This window comes from Indicator indicator, chromosome 4 (assembly GCF_027791375.1).
Source record: "Indicator indicator isolate 239-I01 chromosome 4, UM_Iind_1.1, whole genome shotgun sequence".
Classification (NCBI taxonomy): Eukaryota; Metazoa; Chordata; class Aves; order Piciformes; family Indicatoridae; genus Indicator; species Indicator indicator.
The window spans coordinates 3,575,834-3,589,309 of record NC_072013.1 but is presented as its reverse complement, the minus strand read 5'-3'; the positions used below and the strand labels follow the sequence as shown (position 1 = coordinate 3,589,309).

The following is a 13,476-nucleotide window of genomic DNA, read 5'->3' as shown; positions in this document are numbered from 1 at the left end:
GAGAGAAACAGTTCAGTCTGGGAAGAGCTTTTGGGTGAAAGGCCATTCTAGCTGATCTTATTCTCTTAAACTTACTATATAGCAATGCTGTACTGGGTAGTGTACCTTGTTAGCCTCTACTGGGTAGAGAGAGAGCTGTCATTTCTCTGGTAGTCATCCTGCATTGCTAAAAGCTAATGGAGATTTCCCTTCAGATCCAGTTTTAGAGATCTGTGATATTAGAGCAGAGCTGACTTTTTCAGGTCTGAGTGCTGCAAAGTAATTAACAGCTAAGATTTAATAGGAAATACAGAGAGAGTTGTACTTGCTGACACAAGTAGGATAAAGTACAAACTTTTCCTGGGCTTGAAGCCAACAGTCTCTCTTTTTGGGATTCTAAAAGTCAGAAACAATTGCTTTATTGCTTCTCATTTCTGCAGAACATGGTGGTCCCCTGCTCTTTTAGTAAAAGAAACAGCTCTGTAAAATATTACTATTTTTCTTGTATCTGTAGGGAGTAACTTTTGAACGGAACCATTATCCTTTAAGACACCTGTCCCAGTTCTGAAAGCACAAGAGAATTTAGACTGTGTGTTTACCCAGATGAACAAAACTAACAGGGAAATTACAGTGCCTCTTTTGAAGTAAGTCTGGTGCGAATATGTTGTTGAAACTTCATTTCTGGCTATAAACTTCACCTTGCCACCCAAGAGGGGAAACTGCAATTGAAATCTGCCCTCCTTCTGCAGTGGTGCTGCTAAATGAATGAGTCACCTGTGAATTACAAGGCAGTAAATACATCCACTGACACCTAATAAAGCAAGGCAGAATGAAGTTCCAGTACTTTACGGTGTCACCAGAACCCTATGATGTATTTATAGTCAGCTTCCTTTTTTTTTTTAATTTAATTTTATTATTATTTTTAAGGTTTTCTTGCCCTTTCTCCTTTTTGCCTAACGCAGTTTACCCAGTAGTATGCAATGAAGGCAAGTTGTTAGGCAGAACTTAGAGGGCTACTCCCCAGCACAGTGACAACACAGAACAACTTTCTGTTTCTGCTTTTCTTGAATTACCAGGCATTTTCTGTACCTAGCCAGTTTGAAGTGACGGTCATCTTCTTTGTATGTCCCCTGCACATAAGATACTGCTTCTGCAAGTTGGGAAGGGCTGGTGGTAGACCGAGTGAGAAAAAGGTCAGTGATTTGTTTTGGAGCTTGGTAAATTATTGTCCATTGAGGGCTTTGCCTCCTGCAGCAGTCCAAGAGAGGTGGCCAGCATGAACAGGGTCTCAAGCATGGAGAATGTGGTCTGTCGGACTGTTAAAGGGAAATTACGAGCCCAAGGATGCTACCATATTTTAGCCGAAAAAGGCCCTCTTCTGCTTTTTTCTCTTGCAGCAACAGGTCAAATTGTTGCAGGAAAGAGGCAAGGAGTGTATCCATGCAGTTCCCCTGATCTTACTTCTAGAATTGTGATTCCTAAACCACATCCATTTTCCATGCAAATGAATGAGTTTTATACCACTGCTTCTGAGTCCTCATTGGTTAAATCTGGAGTCCCTTTTTAGGTGATTGATCGTGATATGTGATATGTTCTGTCCTTTTTGTAATGCTGTAACTAGACAAAAAGAAAGTAGAATGACAGGAGGCAAATCTTTATTCCATTGTTGATAATTAGCTGTGTCTAAAATTAATTCATAATGGATTCCCTGTATTTTATAAATAAGCTGTTTGTTGATGGGTAGTTAATACACATCTTTCCCCCTTTCCCCTAGATTAAGCATCCTACAGTTTAACTACACTATAAATATTAAGTACTTTGTTCGTGGACTGGTGTAAGTCAGGACTTCTGTGGTGATAGGTTTCAAGGTGGATGCTAGCAGCATCCTCATGGGTCAGCAGCCTTGCAAGCCTTTTCCCCCTCTTCTCTCAAATACAGTTAGAAGCAAAGGGAGGCCTCCTCTCAAAGAGGATCCTTCTGAGTATCATGCCATATATACAGAAGCAACTCCCATTTCCTTCGCAAAACTTAGGGCCAGGAGCAGTCGTCTTGCACAGATAAAACTGCTCTGTGTCTTGTGTATGGCACTGCAGATGTGACAGCCAGCAGGCAGGTTACCTGCGTCCAGCTGTGTACCTTGTTGTAATATGGACACTTTAAGTAGCCACCAAATCAGTCAAATGCTTATTCTAACAGCTGTACTGGTTCAGAGAATCTTGGTGTCAGTTCTGTTAAGTTCCCATGTCTGTCAATCACTCACTGTCTCAGTGCCTCTGAGCCTCTGTTTCCTTATCTGCAGAACAGTAAAGTAATACCTAAAGATGTTGAATAGCTTCATTAAAGCAGTCTGAAATTCTTAGGTAGCAAATGTTGGATAAATTTTAAAGTAATATTCTTACTTTCCAGCTTTACCATCCACAATCTTTACTGACTGCTGTAGACTCTGATTTAGATTATTTAAACTTTAACATAAGGTACTCAAAAATAAATTAGAAGCATATCAGGCTTAGCTAGAAGTACTAGGTGTATAACTTGGGCTGATCATTACAAGTTACTGATGTGTTGTACCAAATCAGGATCAATAACCAAACCCATTCTGTCTGATTCAGGAAAATACTTAGGGAATGAGTCAAGAAGCCTTCTGAGGTGTGTGTGTGCATACCTACAAACAAGGATCTAGAGGGGAAGACAAGGAAATTTACAGCCATAAACAATTTATTCCGGTTTGAATGAAGACATGAAGGAGAGGGAGGCAGTTCAAGGTGAATCCTGACTTCTTTTCCAGAGCTCCTTATGAACTCCCTGAGTGATTTTGCATAAGTCACTCCACTGCCGGTGCCTTACCCCCCTCCTCCCCGCAGTGTGGCTGGGGCTTTTTTACCATGCAAATTTGTAGGCAATTAAGTTACTAGATAATGCTGATACACTTAATTATTAATTTAGGGGCTACAAACTCTGGCTGCAGTCCTCACTCTCCGAGGATTAAATGCAAATATACCTGTTTGGATTCAGCTTCTTCTTTCAGGAGCATTAAAAAAGGAACGAAAACCTCTGTAAAAATAGGTTGGAGTTCTGATGAGCGCCGTGCTTTCTACTCCTTACTTCGCTCCTGTGCAGCTGAGGCCGCAGGACAAGCGCTAGGACAGGGCGACGCGGGGGGTCGGGGTTAACTGAGCGCGTCTCCCTAGCATAGCAGGCGGCCGAGTGCCAGCTGCGCCCCGTTGCTTTCCGCTATTCCCGCTCTCAGCCGCACACATCCCGCGGGGCTCCTGCCTCCGCGGCTCCGCGTCCGCGGCGGGCCGCCCTGCGCGGCACAGCGGGAACGCAAGGTGACAAGGGATTATCCCTGGGAATTGAGCACTTTCTGTCCCCACATTAGATGGGGTGGGCGCATTCTTCTAGAAGCAGCTCGGGGGCCGTCGTAGTCTGGCCCCTGCTCGGTAGCGCGGCGGGTGCGGATGCCGGCGCTGGTTCCTCGGTGAGGTGCCAGGCGCTGCTCTCCGCCGGAGCAGCGCTAGGAACTCCTTCGCAAACAGTCGTGGTGGGCCAAGGTGTTTTCCACTGCTGACAGTAGCACCGCCGCCTTGTCGCCCCAGGGCCGGCCCCGGGACCCCCCGCCCGGCGGGGCCGGTGGAGGCGGGCGCGTGTGTGAGGCACCGGCGCATGAATGGCGGGGGCGATGCCACCTTCCAGCTCCGCCTCCTCCGGAGCCAGCCAGTCCCTCTGCGGAGAGGTACGCCGCCCTCATTGGCTCGCGGGGGCCGGTATATTTGCATACGACTGGCCCATTGGTGGAGCCGCTTCCCCTGCCGCCCCGGCTGCGCTTCACCTGCGCCGCCGAGTTGCCCGCACTTGGCGCGCCGGCCGCCAGCATCCCGCCCCCGGCTCCGCTCGCTCCGTGCTCGGCTCCGCGCCCCGCTCCGCGCCCCGCCCCGACGCGCCGACGGACCCGCGCCGCCCGGCCCTCCGGCCTCTCGTCCGCGCTCGCCTGCCTGCCTGGGAAGACCTGGCATTGCCCTCCCCGGCTGCACAGGGTTAATCGGCTTGAGCCCTCAGTCGCCTGGATCCACTGGAAGGAGGATAACAATCCCGGTCTATGTGTGTGCGCGCGTGTGCGTGTGCTTAGCAGTTCTGCATTGCAACACTTGCTAGTGGAGAAGCAACAGAAACTCCCTGGAATTGGGATAAAAAAAAAATCAAAATTTTACCTGGGGTCTCTGGCTTATTTCTTCTGGTTTTGTTTTCAGTAGTCCCTCTCAGCAAAGTGAGAGACGGGGATCGCAGGCAGGGAAAAGTCCTCAAGGACCCGGTGATCCTGGAGGAACCTGACAAGTGCAAGCTCCAGGACCCTTGCGCTGACATGTGCAGCTTTCCTGCGCTTTCCTGGAGGTTCGGTACGGCCGTGGGGTTCCTGGCACAGTAGATCCAGCCCTGGGAAACGGCGTGTCTTATTCTTCTCTGTGTGGTTACTAACCTTCCCCCTCCCCTCCCCTTTTCTCCTAGCTCTCTCTCTCGCTCGCACAGACACATACTGTCTCTTTGCCTCTTGAACACATACGCACATCCAAGAGTCTGGGAAGCGACTCTCCTTTCTGCTAGCATGGGTCCCCTGGCATCATGAACCTTATCCTCTCTCCCTGGCTGGAATTCAGACTGCCCGTCTGTAGGTGTCCTGTGCCTTGACCATGCACCTGAGAATAGACCCCAGCATTTGCCCGGAACGTCGCCCCGCCTGGACCCTGTGGATGTGCTCCCTCTTTTGGGGATGTATCGTCAGCTCTGTTTGGAGTTCCTCTAACGTGGCTTCTTCTGCCTCCTCTTCTTCGTCTGTATCTCAGGCTCAGTATGAGCATCACTTCCACGGCAGCAAGCACCACTCTGTGCCTATCTCTATCTACCGCTCCCCTGTCTCCCTCCGAGGAGGACACGGTGGGTTCCCACTCTTGTTTCTTTCTAACATTTTTGCAAAGTAGCTGGAGCAGCAGAGGGGGAGCCGGGACGATGGCTGTGACTCTGTGTAGGGGGGGTGGCGGGGAGCGTCTCCCAGCCCTTCATATTTTTGCTGTTAGTTCCTCGTTCATTAACCCTCCTTTCCTCCCAATAGAGTAGAGCCCAGGGCTGATGATAGGCCGCTTCCAGAGCCAACTTCCCAAGCCGGCGTGGTCCAGCAGGACCGAGGGTGGGGGCTGCCGGGGCAGGATCGCGCCACGCCATGCCAGACAGCAGCGCCGACCACCTCGGGGCAGGCGGAGGGGCACCCGCTCCCATTCCCCTGGGGCTGGGGGCTCTCTGAGAGGGGGTCGTTCACTCGCTGGTTCCTGGCCCTAGCGGACGCGCAGCGGCTGGCGTAGTCCTTGCAGCAGCGTATCATCCCAGTCGGCCGCCCAGTCTGTCGTGTGCTCCGCGGCGGGAGGGCTGGCCGAGGGCATCTCTTCTCCCCTGCGCAGCTGGCTGCTCTCTGTTCCGCACCTTGTTTGGTGAAGTTGTGGGGTGGCTTGGGGCATACAAAAGAGAAGGCGAGGTGTCCTTATCCACACTCCCTGCTCCTTTCCTCGGAAACCTAGGGGCAGGAAATAACAGGGAGTAAGTTTCCACTCCAGCAGCAATGGAAAAGGGGAAGAGGGGGTCTGAAGGCCATCAAGAGAGGGAGGCAACATCCCCAGCATCCTACTTCTGAAATTTTGAGCAATGCTCAGCAGCTGGACAAGTACTGCCTCTTGTCTAGTTGTTCTGAGTCTGACCACCCTGTTAGGAGCTGGCTCAGGCCTGGCTGATAAGGGGCTTTCTCCCTCATCTTCATCTCATTTTCTCCTTTCTCTTGGTTTCTACCTTCAACCACATCCACCTCGAGGAGATGCAGGCAAGCCAGATCCTGACCCTTTCTTTGCAGGGCTGCAGGTCAGGGTCAGGTATAGATGTGAATCCTGGAGCAGCTCTGCTTTGCCACCTTTTAGGCAAAGGTAGTGATATACTAGAAAGGCAACTAAAGTCTCTGTATCTAGCTCTGCCCTGATTCTTCTCAACTTGCTTTACCTATTCCTGATGGAAACCCTTTGGGGCAGGGAATGATGATCCCTCATATCCCACGCTTTAGCACAGTAGGGGCTCTCTCACATGGTCCTTGAGTATTGCTGCAAATAACAGGACTCCTGCTGCTAATGATTAATAACCCATAACTGAGTTTCACATGGGTGGTGCTTAACAGATGGTCTTGATGTCTGGCATGGCACTGGTTCCCTTCCCCTGTGGGGCTTGAATGGTTTTTTTTCTTGTTCCTTGGGGTAGATGTGAATTTTGGTGTAGAAGCGGGAGATTGATTTGCTGAGAGGTTACTGCCACTTGTGTCTGCAGCACTGGCTGTACACCTTCAGCTCAACCTGTCTCATCGAGCACCATTGCAGTCCCAAGTCCTCGCCTGTGCAGCACAAGTGCTGGTCTGCAGCACTTTGGGCTCCCCCCTCCCGCACGACCAGAGCACTGGCAACCTGGCCTGCAGTGCTCCCGGCCACCCTTTTCCCATGCCTTCCAGCAGTTCTGTCCATGCACCTCCTGCTAGTGCAGCCCTGCTCAGCTGGTGCTCAGTTGTGACCCACAGCATCTGCCTTCTGGCTGTGTTCCTGAGTCCATTCCCTCTCTGATGTGCCTCAGCTCAGATCTGCAATACTGAGCTCCTTCTACAACTCTGCCAGTGTTCCTGTAGCCTTAATTGGACGTTCATTCATTGCTGTGCTATTTGAACTCTTCAGACTGCTCTGCTGATCATCTGAGCACTTATCCATAATACTCCAAGCTTCAATATCCTTGTGACCCTGACACAGCCCTTCCAGCACATCCTTCTAGTGCCTAAAGCAGCCATGTCATGCGGCATTTCAACCAACTGTCCCAGGGCTCTCCCCTCTCTTCCTGTCTCTTTCCAAGTGGTCCTCTTCCTCATTTCTGACAACACCAATTCTTATTTTTCTGGTTCTCTACATACATGTTTCTGTAGTTGAGTGCTCCTGTGGTGGAAGAGGATAGCAAAGTCTGACTTATAGGTCACTTGTGAGGAGAGAAGTGAAGGATGCCACAACCTGTAGGCAGTAGCCTGGAAGAGACCACAGTACGTTTCCTGGTCAAGAAATTATATTTCTTTTCTCCCTGATGACTTTTCCATCTGCCCTGAAAGCCAAGTAATGCCTCATTTAAGAGCCCTGAGCAAAAGCTGTTATCAACTTCAGTGAGAAAGGCATTTTTTGGTGTTGTCATTGCAGTAAGGAATCAAGGGAAATTGAAAGCTTGGGGAGCTCAGGCTGGTACATAAGCCAGCTTGAGATTTACTTTTTTTCCTTTCCTAATCATGCCATGTAGCAGAGCTGGCATGGTAAACCCCTTTGGCCATGAGTAAGGAAGTGGAGAGGGAGGGGGAAAAGAGACCACAAAGACAGCTGGTCTTATAAACACACGCCTGGTTTGTTTTTGTGTTTTCTTTCACTGTTGCATGACAGAGACTCTTGGTATTTGGATCTGTGACAGTGTTGAGGAGTCAGATCCCAGGGAGCTTGTGCATTCCCTGTGCTTCCTGGGATTTTGATTTTTTTTTTTTTTCACTGCACAGAAATATGAAAAAATCATTCTGATTCCTGCCCTGCTTGGTGGCCACATTCATATTGTTTTAAGAAGGAGTCAGGAATCCTATGTCACCTTGCTGTGTTGTCTCCCAATTCCACAGTGTTGACCACTGGGACTTAGTCTTGTATTTAACTCTAGTTTCCCTTTTTCTTTTACATTCCAGTGGACTGAACAGGACTGGGCCCAGATCTGGCAATCTTTACTCTGCTGGCATTAGGAGAGTTAATTATGAAATCACCGAGCTGGTGCTTTCCGGTAGTTGAGCTGCAACCTGCAAATGTGAAACTTGGCACAGCACATCTTCTCAAGGAGAAAGTCTTTGTAACAGGTTTACCTCCCTGTCAGCAAGGAAATGAGCCTGGCCAGGCAGGGAACTTTAGCAAGTTAAAAGAAGTATTTTTTCTGTGTGAGGACCTTCCTAGACTGGCAGAATCTTTCTCCCCAAACACTAGTAAGGGAAAGCCATGATTACCCTTTGTTTTCCTTAGGGTTTGTGAGACAGAGGAAAGAAGAAAATCCAACCATGGGATGAAGCTAGGGCTGCGTTTATTGGAAGTCCACATGTGCTGAATCCTCCTGGCTCCCCTTAGCTATTTAACATCTTGCTGGGTCACCTGCTTTACCAGAGCTTGCAGCAGTGGCTTCACAGCCCCTCTTTCCATGTCCTCATGCCTCAGCTAATGAATAATGCATGTCTATGGTGGACAGATAAAATGAAGAGATTTGTGCATGTTTTGTCTTAGCGATAAATTAATTCATTTGGTTTCTCCTCTTCTCCTCCAGCTGTTTTTTCTGTGACCCTTCTTAATGAATGGAGAGCAGGGGTGCTCAGGTGTTTTGATGCCTCATGCATATTGCCCCAGCCGTCAGAGTACTGCTGTTCAGAAGCAGCTATGGCAGGAGTGGTGGGCACGGGGACATTTCTCTTCTGCTTTTTACTTTGTGGGGACTGGGCCACTTTTATGAAGTATTTCCATTTCATGGTTTGTTTTTGTTTTGTTTTGTTTTAAATTAGCAATTGAGAACAAATTCTTGGAGAAATCAAGAGAGTGTTTCCATAAAATAGATGCATATTCTGCAAACCAATGTCAAAGTTTGCAACACACAGCTATGACAGTGTACTCTTTAATATTACATATGTCCTACTCCTTGCTGCTCCTACAACGTGACCTATTCTTCATCTAAAGTGTCTCTGGTACTGCAGTCCTGACTTTCCTATAAAATAGAAAACTAATTCCCAGTTTTTGGCACTCCCCCTTCCCCAGTAACAAGCAGGACCTTCCTTTTCCATCAGGAGATTACTTTAGAGCAAAGGTTGGTACACTTTAACAAAAGGGAAAAATCATTCTATATAGAGGAGTCAGTGATCCAGTAAAATTAACTTCTTTCAGAGCTGAAATTAGGATTGCAGGTAAGTTCTGCAAAGATGAAAAGCTAAAAGTCTGTCTAGTTTTTTTTTGTTGTTTTTTTTTTTTTTAATTTCTTTTTCTAAAGACTAGTGATTCTGTATGCCTGTTTATGTTCTCTTCCTCAGGGACATTAACAATGACTAACATTTTTAATGAAAGGTGAATTCTGCTTAAATTATCTCAAGATGGCTATCTAGAAACCTAAGCAGCCAAAGTCACCAGTCCCTTGTAGTCTCTTTTAAGCAGCCATAGCTGAGCTTTGCCTCCCTGTACTGAGTCTCTGTAGCTCTTCTGAGAAAGCACAGTGCTTGGTAGTTGAACACAGGAAAATTCTGGTGTACACAAAGGCTATTTCCTCAAACTGAGATTTCTGTTTGACTACTCTCTGCATATTTCTATACAAAGCAGTTTCTGATCAGCTGCTTTGACTTCTTATTCTGTGCATGGCATTAACTCTTCCCAACTTGGTGTAGCTCACAAATAGAAACATTAGATCAAAATTTGGAATTTTGATCGACAAAATTGAAGTGTAACTCTGTTCACCTGGTAATTGAACCGGGGAGATCCCAGTGATCTTACGAGATCTGGAACATGCGCAATTGAGTGTTATTTTTTCATCTCTGTTATCCTTATTTAACATGTGTCTTTGTGCTCTTTCAAACATTCTTCTGACCTGTGCTGCTGAAGGTACAATTTCTTAAGAGGTGTGTGAAAAAACCCTCTTCTGATATTTGCTTTGTGCTTGCTCAGTATGTCACAGCACATTTTGCAAAAGTGGGGATGCTAGTCCTAAGCCAGAATTAGATCAGGGCTTTTTTTCCTCCTTATATTTTACAATTTTGACTGAAAAGAGGTTTCTTCTTCTATTTATCATTTCTGCTTTTGGGTAATATAGCCCTGACTTGTCAAGCAACTGCCACAGTCTACTGCAGAGGTGACTGCATTTCAAAGACAGATGAAGGATCCTGCTGTATGCTTTGTATAAGCATTGAAGTTGTAAAGAATATTGTGTGACAGAAGTTACACAGCCAGTGCTCTAGAATGAGAATGATACTTTTTGTAATATTTCTACACTTTAGAAATGAAAGACTGCCAGGCAGTTTTCTTTGGGGATTTTGTTGGATGTTTTTTGTTGGTTTTTTGTTTGTGTTTTTTTCCCCCTCTCCTTTATCTTGTTTGCCATGGCATGAAAACACAGATTTGAACAATGTTATTATAGTCACTAGATTATTACATACTGTGCAGTTGAAAGCTCCAAATTCATTACACAGGTCTCACTAGAGGCAGGGAAATGTACCTAGGTCGTCTGAGGTGGGAATACTGAGAAGAACAGGATAGTCTTCAGCTGGTGGTGAGAAAGTTCCATGGTTTTCTATGCAGATGGTAACCAAATAAAGCACTGGAGCTTCTAAGTGCAAGGAGCAAAAGTTTTGTCTGGGAAGTACACAGTATGACCTTTCTTCTGTTTTCTCCATTCTCATGTGCTGTGCCTTAAGAACATTGGCTCCCTGTGTATTTGCCCAGGATGACAGCCCTGTGCTAGTCCGCAGAGTTTTTTTGGTTTCGCACTTCTATTGTCCTGATGGGTTTTGATGACTATGAAATGTCACTTGCACTACAGAGGAAAAAGGTGGTTCTCATATCTTCTGTGCAGTCTCTGCACACAAGATGATACAGTGTTCACCAGTAGCTCCAATTTGCTGTGTGACCTTGGTGAAACTACATTTCTTTCTAACTTGTTTTCCTCATCTGTGAAATGAAGAGAAAACCATTTATCTCCTCTGTGAGGTGAGCAGTCCTCATGCACCTGTGTACTTCTGAGATCCCTGGCAGAAAGCCACAGAAGTGTATGAAATCCCAATAGTCCTCTTGGGGTTTAGATGTTGGAGCAACTTAAAAGAGTAGCCTGTTTTGATCTGTCCTTGAAGGATGAACAAGACACCTTCAAATTCTGGACATAGATCCCAGTAGCATTTTCCCTCATGGCTTAAAAGCCTGGACAGGCTCTAGTGCCAAATGCCAGCACTGGTGTTTCTGAAGGAGCAGGAGAGCATTTCAGCTGGGGTGCTGGCTGTGCCAGATTCCAGGCAGCTGCTGGCGCCAGGGGCCTGTGATTCACCACAGTTCCCGCGGCACCCTTGCAAATGATTTCTCTTGTGCTCAGTGTGTGTGTGTGTTGTTTTTGCACATTAAAACCTAACTACTTATACCCCTGAGTGACTTTCCCCCAAACTATGAATTTAAAGTACTTCTGACACTGTCTTCTAGAATTTGAATATAATTATATGCTTTGGGTGTAAATTGTGGTTTTTGCTACATAAAAAACTAATGGAAATGATCTGCCTGTTTCTGTAGTTTACAGATTATACGCTTTAGATCTGGGGATGTGTATTTAGGCTGCTTTTCTGTATGGTATATTAAGATTAAAATGAAGTTGGTGTGAGCTATAGCGGTAGCTAAGCATGAATAGCAGGCTGATAAAAGACATTACTAAATTGATCTTGTGCTAAGGTGTACTTTATGACCTCTTAGTTTTGCACCTTTCATCTCTTTGCATTCTTGGTGATGGAGAACAGGAAAGTGGAAAATATTTCACAGCATATAGAGGGTCTTGTATCTGCAGAAGCCCAAGGGATAGGATGAGTGAATTAGATGTAAGATGTTGCTAAAAAAAGACCCTTCATGTATTCTGAGAATACAACACTGGAAGACCATTTTCTAGAGGGCTCAGGAAAAGAATACCACCAGACTATGACTTGTCTGTTTAATCACCAGGCCAGGCTCCATTTAATAACTGCAGAGTAGTTCTGTCTCCATGATATCCTTGGAACCCAGTTTTAAATTTAGAACAAATTCCGCATAGTTACATTAAGCAGATCAAATTATTGGAAGGGGAGAAGAGGTGAAGTTTTGTTTTGTTTTTTTTTTCTAACAGTTTTATCTGTAACATCATGCTGGATGACATCAAGTGATTGTCTTGGACGTGTTTACTGAACCCTTTGGTTCCTTGCTCATCTGCTGTACTGCCCAGCAAGGGTTTTCATAACTCCCTGTTGCTGCTGGATCCTGCAATTACAGCAGCCTGCTTCTCCTGCTCCAGCTGGCTTGCTTAATGACCCCATCCAGTGGAGATGTTAGCGGGATGATGTCTGGAAATGTTTCTATATAGCTGGTTCTGCAGGTTTGCTGTTTCAGCTACCAGATATTTCAGTGCACAAATGTCCTCCATGCTGCTGAAGGCTTCAAACCATAGCATGAGGGCAAAACAGCGGAGTATGGAAATTTCCCAAATAGTGTTGGAAAGGCAGTTATGGAGTCATTAAGGGAGAGAGCACACCATAGACAGCTGTGTATCAAGCACAGTGGTCATAAACAGTGTTTTTCCTTATCTCACCTATAGAACCTACTTAAACATGGCTTTAGAGAAGCCAGCCTTACCAGTGTTTTATTAAAAATGAAAACTTCCAGCACTGCTCATTTTGTCAAGCAGGGAAAACAAGGAAGATTCTTAAGCCTGTACATATGCTAGCAAATGTTGCAAGATGGTTTGAGATCTACCTGCCTTCTGTATGGCAAGTGAACATGTTTGACTGAAATGAAAATGGACCTGAAATTGCTGAAGAAACGAAAGTGTTTTTCAAAGACAAGAACAATAATAATGATAAAAAAAACCCAAAAGAGTGCTGATCCATTATGATTCAGTTATGCTACCTGGACTGTACATAGAAAATTAGTTCTGCCAAGGTCTCCACTTGGCTGTCTACCCTGGAAGGATTCTCACTGTCTGGTTGAACACTGAGGAATCCCTGCGCTTATTGGATTAAAACCTCTGAGTTTCTTGTACTTCATCTTTTGTAGCTTCTCTGATTTATGATGATCATTTGAGACGGTTTCACTTCAAAGACCGTTGCAGCTTGTAGTTACATAGACACATTTCTTACATTCTGATTATGCTGCTGATAATTACAGTGTCCTGGGTATTCACAGAAAAGTCATCCCTTAGTGCTATGTTTTGGAATGCTGGTGGCCTGCATTGAGCCATCTCCTTCCATAACCTCTCTGTAGGACTGCAGGAGGACCCCTCTTCCCTTAATATTGTCTTTTTTTGCAATTAGTGAATGCCAATGCTATTCCAAGTTTCCCTGATCTTGCTTCCTTGTCTGCAGTCCAGCATATTTCCGTCAGTGTAAGTTTGCAAGATGCTGATGGCTTTGAATGCCTTTTCACTTTTTATTATCTCACCACGGAGTCTCCTCTCCTTCCTGTGCCCTCATGCATTCAGAGGCAGTTCATCAGAGGCAAGGAAAAGGCAAAGAAATTAATTTTCCTTGAGAAATGTATTAAGCATTTATAGGCTGGAAGAAGAAAAACAGAAGAGAGAATTCTTACCATCTTCTTTGCAAACTTTTGACTTTTTTTCCTGTGGACAATCTGGAGAAAAAACGTCTGTGCCCTGCAGGCATCCTTTTACTTGGTGACT

The 13,476-nt window shown here is 46.0% G+C and overlaps 1 protein-coding gene across 6 annotated transcripts in view; it reads left to right on the top strand.

The window, feature by feature from the left end:
- Positions 1 to 13,476, top strand: part of NRXN3 (neurexin 3) — a 909,976-nt gene that overhangs the window by 557,244 nt on the left and 339,256 nt on the right. For 3 of the 6 annotated variants that reach the window (XM_054400550.1, XM_054400552.1, XM_054400551.1), the window contains exon 1: positions 4,665 to 4,908. The exons of the other annotated variants lie outside the window; for them this stretch is intronic. In XM_054400550.1, coding sequence (XP_054256525.1) covers positions 4,665 to 4,908 — 244 coding nt within the window. Of the gene's footprint in view, positions 1 to 4,664; positions 4,909 to 13,476 lie in introns of those variants that run through there. 6 annotated transcript variants of the gene reach the window in all.